Here is a 6990-nt window from a genome sequence, read left to right as displayed (position 1 = left end):
TCTCTGACGTCTCCGGTCTGTCCTCCATCTACAGCTTCATGTCCCCCCAGAGCCAATCGGCAGAGGGCGCCGTGGAGGAGTCAAGGGAGGTGCAGCCCTACGTGGAGCTGACCTACAGCCAACCTCCACCGGCTGAAACGCCGTCAGGGGAGGAGGCACCGCTGGCGCCCGGTTCAGCTGTTAAAGTGAGTGTTATAAAGCTTCTGTACGTTTTAATACGTTCTGTATTCTAAACAAAGATCCTGCTCGTCTGGATTATTTAGTAGGTACAACATTTATTAATTTATTCTAAAAGCTAAAAGACAGTTAAAAGTAAAATCCTTCCCTGGCTCCTGCTTGTAGCCGGGCTCTCATCCAAACGCAGCCGAAGTCTAAAAATAGTGTGTGATTTTTATTATTACGCCGGCCTCCGAGGAGCAAACAGTGAAAATATCTTGTGTAAAGAGAGAAAACTGAGAACAAACGACAAAAAATAAATAAGCACAAGCATTTGGAAACGGGAGTTCTTCAATAAGTCACTAGTTACCTCCTCCGTAACCAGGCCCAAAGCCAGTAGCCCCTCCCACCAGCTTTCAGAATACAATAAACTGATTTTCCTAACTAGATAAGAGGATCTACATCTGTTACACTCATATATTCAACAATAATTATTCCCATCCCCACAAACGTTTTCCTCCCCCTGAAACGAAACACAAATTATTAATACAATTATGTAAAGCTGTTGGACTCGCCTTGTTGCTGAAAGCAGCTTTACAGATAAACTTCCCAGCAGTGTTTCATATCTTTTCCATATCTGGTGTCTTATAATCTGGGTTTTACTGTTTGGTCCATAACTCTAATGAAAAGGTTAAAGTCTGCTGCTTCGCAGGACGAAGAGGAGGAGGAGGAGGCGGCAGCGGAGTCTGTGCGGCTCGTTCGCCTGGAGCAGAGTCTGACGGCGCTGTGGGAGCGCGTGGAGGCCGGAGGGCGGCGGGCTGAGCAGAGACACAGGGAGGTGGCCCGGCTGTACGCTGACCTCCAGGGCGACGGCGAGGGACTGGAGCCCTGGCTGAGCGGCCTGCTGGACCGGCAGCTGGACCAGCTCAGGAGACAACTGGACGAGGAGAGACTGCACAGGGACCAGGTCAGGGACATCTCTGGTTCCTAACGTGAGGGTCGGGACCCACGTGGGGTCTCAAAGTAAATCGCAGGGATCTCAAGATGACTCAGACTTTGTTGCCCCCTGATTTATTCACCAATCATTTATTATGGGAAACATTATATTCAAATACGTTTCAGTGCAAATTGAACAGCGTGATTTTTAAGATCCATAATGATTTGAGATTCTCGTTCAATATTTCGATATATCTGCTTTTCAGAAACACTTAACGTAACAACTTTTAATTGTCAATGTGTTTAGACTGCACAGCACAAATCTGACGTCGGTCGGACTAAACGCCCAGGAGGAGTTCGTTAAAGTACAAAATGTGTAAATCGCCAAAAATGACCATTAAATCCAAAATGGCCGACTTCCTGTTAGGTTTAGGGCATCGCTCCAAGAGGCTTTTTTGTTATTTCCTGGATTTTTACCGCCCCCTCTTGAAGCTCGAACAGGCCGCTGAGGATGATGGGAGTCTGTTTGTGTTCCCGTAGACTCGGCAGCAGGATCTGTTGCAGCAGCAGAGCCAAACGTCTCGTCTGGATCAGCTGGAGCTGCAGCTGCGGACGCTGGCTGCAAAGACAGAGGTACTGTGTGGTTTATAAAAGCAGACGCTCCGTTGTGTTTGTTCGCTTTCAGGACACTTTTTGTTCTTCATCAGGAGGTGCAGCGGAGACATGAAGCTGCCGCAGTCCCAACCTCACCAACAACACTTCCAGCCGCCGTCAGGTAACCTTCCAAGGCCTCGTCCTCGGCTGTAGTTTAGTTTCCAAATGTGAGCAGAAATAAAAGGCAGCAGTCCAACTTTGCTTTCTTCTGTGAAGGGAACTCTTCAACTATCTGTTGTCTTGTAACTTCCTCTAGTGTTGGTGTGGACCGCCTGTCCCATGATGCCTTGCTGGCGGAGGTTGCGCGGTTGGCGGCGGCTCTGGAGGACGTCCGGCACCACGTTGAGGATCTGTCAGAGTGTCAGGGCGACGGCCAACAGCTCGACAGAATCCGGCAGACGGTGAGAGAGAAGACGCAAACCTCACTTATTATTACAGTAACAGTGAAGACGCGGCGAGGGTTCGCCTCGTCAGCTGGACCGTCACAGCTGCAGGTGACGCTGAGCGGCGCCGAGCAAATGCTGCACAACCGTGATAATAATAATCTCTCAGCTTCAGCTGTGAAAACCTTTCCCTCGTGTCCTCTGTCAGATTTCAGCGCACGTGTCCGCTCAGGTCCGTGAGGAGGTTCGTACTCTGGTCTACGGCAACCAGCTGGCGGTGAGGGGCGGGGCCTCCGGGGACGACGACGCGGGCCTCCCGGAGTCTCTCCTCCGGTGGTTGTCGCAGCAGTACGTCACCGGGGCCGACCTGAAGGCGTCGCTGGCCTCCCTGGAGCTCAGCATCCTGCAGAACATCAGCCTGCAGCTGGAGCAGCGCCGCAGCGAGGAGACGGTCAGAGAGGCCGTCCTGCACGCCACCGGGGCCGCTGGGGCCGCCGTGACCACGGAGGTGAGCGTGTTGGGGGTCTGGTCAGAGTGACGCCACTCTCATGTCAGTGCATTTAAAAACTTTATTCCCCTTGGACAGAACGAGGCACGCCGTTTCCCCGCAGCAGCGCCTCTAAACAAATGAACAGTTCTCTCTGAAAGGACTTTGTTCCAGACCGTTTCTTGGTAAAGACCAGGACCTGGTGGAGAACCTGCCCCGTAAACTAGAACTGTGGTCAGTCGTTTTTCAGTCCACGCCGTCACACCTGTCGTGAACGAGGTCACTGCTGTCGGCAGGAAAACCTGTCGTCTCATAACGGCGATTTAGAGAAGTGTTAGTGGAATCATTTTGTGAAGTTGTTTCCGTGCTCAGCCTCACGATCACGATCTGTCCCGGCACAGCAGGGGTCAAATGGCCTTTTGGTTAATTCTGGCACGTTTATACTTTGTGTTTATTAGTCCCTGTTAAAAACCTGAAAGAAATGAGCAGTCAGGTAAGAGTCAGTGTGGATCTTTTATTTTATTATTAGTTCATGCTTCCTCTGTCCTACATGTGGCGTTCCAGAGCTCTTACAGTCCTGAGGGGCTGGTTTTTCTAGACCGACCATCATTAAGTCTTTTGGCTCGGTCTCTTCTCTCCCTGTTGTAAATGTGACTGCTCGCTTGAAGTGGGACCATTTTTCTATTTTAACGATGGCTGTCGTCACATTTTAGACTCTTGTCGTTTCTAATCCGCCTCTCTCGTCTCTCCCAGGACGTCCGTGTGATCGTGGAGAACGCTCTGCGCCTGTTTTCTCAGGACCGGACCGGCCTGGCCGACTACGCTCTGGAGTCTGGAGGTGAGAAACGATCTTCATAATTCGGGTGCAACAGGATCAGTATGTTGTCTGAATAATGCTCAGACTCAAACCAACAGCCAGTCAGTCTGACTTCCTGTCCGCGGCTCCCGGCTCTCGGCCCATTGGTTCCTACTGAAGACATAAATCTTGACTGCACTATGATGTGACGTGTCGCCGTGAGCCGTTCCTGACGGGTGTGTGTCTGTGCTCGTCCTGCAGGGGGCAGCGTCCTGAGCACTCGCTGCTCACAGACGTACAAGACGAAGGCGGCTCTGCTCAGTCTGTTCGGAGTTCCCCTCTGGTATTTCTCTCAGTCTCCTCGGGTCGTCATCCAGGTACGTAGGTCGTACGGGCGGCTAAATTAAAACTGTAATCCACCAAAGAGAAAGTGATCATGCAGAAACTCTCTCTGGCCTCCTGCAGCCGGACGTCCATCCAGGAAACTGCTGGGCCTTCAGAGGCTCCGCGGGCTTCCTGGTGATCCGCCTCTCCATGAAGATCGTCCCCACCGCCTTCTCCCTGGAGCACATCCCCAAAGCCCTGGCACCCAGCGGGACGCTGCTCAGCGCCCCCCGAGACTTCAGCGTCTACGTAAGAGAGCGAGGCGCAGCCAGCAGCTCCGGCCCGTCAGAAAGATGCTCGGTTTCTGTTCAGCTGTTTGTTTTTGTCCCCAGGGTCTGGATGATGAGAGTCAGGAGAGAGGGACGCTGCTGGGCTCTTACAGCTACGACCAGGATGGAGAAGCTCTGCAGACCTTCTCCGTCGCTGTGAGTAAAGACTGCAGAGTGCTCGTTTACGCGCTGATGACGGTGAGTTCGTGTTTCACGTCCAAATGATCCGTTTAATTTGTCCTGCGCAGGAGCAGAACGACCGAGCCTTCCAGATCATCGAGCTACAGGTGTCGTCCAACTGGGGTCACCAGGAATACACCTGCATGTACCGCTTCAGGGTGCACGGGACGCCTGAGGACGCCCCAGAGACGAGTATTTAATCCACAGACGGCGTGGAGACGGCAGAGCAACATGTCTGCTGTTTCCTGCTTCAGCCTCCTGCTGCTAACTGTGCCTGAGAAACCGCACGCTTCACTTTCAGCTGCTCTCAAGTCTCCCCAGTGACCATAAACTCGCTTCCTTCCTTCCAGACCAGATGTGATCTGAGCGTCTGGTTTTCCTGTGGAAAAAGGAAACACTGACAGATTTGATGTGACGTCTATATGTTCTGTCAATAGTTAATATTTTTATATCAGTGTTTTGTATTTTCTGTGCTGAAGCTCCTTCATGTTTGAGCCCCACTTTTCTTTTTATCTGAACATTATTGCTGTCGAGAGCGGGACATGTTCCAACTCTTTATTCCCATTAATGTCCTGAAACTAACTGACCCTCCTGGTGAAGGGACAAAATCTCTAAACACATTTTTAAAGTTCAGCTGAAGATAAATCTGAAGCTTCGACAGCTTGAATTCACAAATCAAACGGAGTTTTGGTCTTTTTAGAGAGAAATGTTGTCTTTGTGTTTCCACATTCACTGCATCCTTACCGAGCCGCAATAGAGGAACACAAAGCGTTTCAAACTAAAGACCAAATCATATTTAACTGTGGATTTTATGCCCCAGCACATCCACTGAAATGGCCTCAGGAGAGGAGGGGGGTTAATACGATCCATTATGACCTAAAACCTGCCAAATGTCCCCCATGTGTGAGTATTTGGTCCCGCTCACAGCTGCAGCACTGACCGTAATGTAACTTTCACAAAAAACATCTTTCTCAGGAAGTTTTAGAAGAAGAAGGAATAGATTTGCACCAAAGGCCTCGACTGCACTTATGTTTCTGTTTTATTTATTTTGTCTTCAGGTTAATGGAAGATTTAATTTTATTAAGGATTCTGACTAATGTATGTTTTTGTATGTGATTTGAAGCTGGACGTAATAAAGACGTGAAATTTTAAGTTTTTATTGAAAGGGCTCGCGTCTGAATATCTACCAAGCTTTGTTTTGTTTCAGCTGGGTCAGTTTTTCTGTCAGCAGGATTATCTGGTGAACCTTACTTTGAAATCTTTGGCCGTGAACCAAGGAACAAGTTCACTTCTTTCCCTTTGTGGTGTTCAGCCAAGTCAGAAGAGTGAAGAGTTCCCAACATGCAGAGCTGAATCAGACGAATGTCTTCCTAAAGTCTGTGTCAGCAGCCGCCCTTTGTCTCTATTAAAGTGTCCACGTTACAGTGTGTTGTGACATCAGCTGCCAAGTTATGTGATGCACATTTGACAGATGAGGTGCTGAGCATCATGAATAGCAGTTCTCATCTTAAAGAAAAGAATATAGCCTCTCTCCCTCCACCCACTGAGAGGAGCTATGAGGCGAGGAGAGGACAGAAATCGGGGTTGGGAGAAGCCACGAATGGAAAGTGACTGACCTACAGAGAAACCGCCGCCCATAGAGCCTGGTCGCTAGTCCAGCTGAAAACCACCGATGCAGGACGTTCAAGGTAAAACAACTTGAAATTAATCTAATGAAAATAAACCTAGGCAGTCAGATCACATCTGATTTAATGAATGTTTTGTGAACAGTATTCACAGCTAACAAAACGTTACGTCTACGTTTGCAGACTCTTTTCTACTTGGAACTTGAAGGACATTATCTAAGGAAGGTTGACATGAAGGGCAACTGGACTTGGTTGAAGATACTTGAAGACTTTTTCATTTGTCATCTGAGAGAAACTCTAATTTAAAGAGGTGGTATTCTGCTCATGTTCAGGTTCCTCATCTTATTTAGAGTTTGTACCAGAGCAGGTTTACATGGTTATATTTTTGTTCTACTGCACATTGCTGCAGCTCCTCTTTTCTGTGTTGAAGGCTTCGTTTTAGCTATGGAGTGATGCATCTTGTCTCTAAATGATCTTTGTTGGGAGTTGCACATGCTCAGTTCCTAGTTAAGGACTACTAGCCAATCAGAAGCAGAGAAGGGCGGGTCGGCGAGAAGCCGGTAAACGGCTCGGGTTCAGCCGTACGTGTTGCCGACCAGCTTGGCAACACGGACTGGAGCGAGAGTTTCAGAGCGGTGAGTTATTAATCTGTATCCATAAAGTTTTAACTGAGCTCTGTCTCTACATCACAGGAACAACTTTATGTCCACTGACTGCCTGGAGGGTAGCTAGTGTTTGGAAGGGAGAGGAGAGCTGTGAGCTGCAGCTCGCTGTTTCTGGGGCGTGTCGGAGTCGCCGCTCGGCGAGCGTTATGACAAGTATTTTCTTGTGACATCACAAGAAAGCGGAAGTAAAGGCTGGACTACAAACAAGCGGTTTTCAGTTCAGAGCAGAGTTTTCTGTGAGAGATGGGAACCTTTTCACTTTACAAACCTGTTACAGCACAAAAAAGGAATATAACTCAATAAAAGAGAGGGGAAAAGCAGAATACCACCTCTTTAGCCTTTGGTGGGGTCGTTGTCAAGATGATCGATAGCGCGGGTTCGTTAGAGCTTCTGGCTGTTGTAACAACAGCTGTTATGAAGAAAGCCGGGATAGAAGCCATGTAGGCCCGGCTCTG

At 49.1% G+C, this 6990-nt stretch overlaps 1 protein-coding gene across 1 annotated transcript; it reads left to right on the top strand.

Annotated features, from left to right (window-relative positions):
- Positions 1-6: 6 nt before the first annotated feature.
- LOC119915871 (SUN domain-containing protein 1-like) lies at positions 7-5410 on the top strand. The gene is made up of 11 exons (XM_038735667.1): positions 7-185; positions 869-1123; positions 1633-1725; positions 1800-1867; positions 2003-2240; positions 2338-2637; positions 3370-3454; positions 3674-3789; positions 3878-4045; positions 4129-4221; positions 4314-5410. Exons 1-11 carry the CDS (start codon positions 39-41, stop codon positions 4443-4445), a joined length of 1695 nt encoding a protein of 564 aa, XP_038591595.1. The 5' UTR covers positions 7-38; the 3' UTR covers positions 4446-5410.
- The last annotated feature ends 1580 nt before the right edge of the window (positions 5411-6990 follow it).

The sequence above is a fragment of the Micropterus salmoides genome, unplaced genomic scaffold (genome assembly GCF_014851395.1).
Source record: "Micropterus salmoides isolate LMB-PRFRI ecotype aquatic unplaced genomic scaffold, ASM1485139v1 Ms_hic_scaffold_21, whole genome shotgun sequence".
Taxonomy (NCBI): domain Eukaryota; kingdom Metazoa; phylum Chordata; class Actinopteri; order Centrarchiformes; family Centrarchidae; genus Micropterus; species Micropterus salmoides.
This window is presented reverse-complemented; position numbering and strand designations above follow the sequence as displayed.

What these genes read in the sequence shown, in the direction of transcription:
- LOC119915871 (XM_038735667.1), top strand. Translation starts at nt 39, where the DNA reads ATGTCCCCCCAGAGCCAATCGGCAGAGGGCGCCGTGGAGGAGTCAAGG. An exon ending in AGAGACTGCACAGGGACCAG is followed by an intron (nt 1,124 to 1,632) that starts GTCAGGGACATC and finishes GTGTTCCCGTAG; the next exon opens with ACTCGGCAGCAGGATCTGTT. An exon ending in CTCCTCGGGTCGTCATCCAG is followed by an intron (nt 3,790 to 3,877) that starts GTACGTAGGTCG and finishes GGCCTCCTGCAG; the next exon opens with CCGGACGTCCATCCAGGAAA.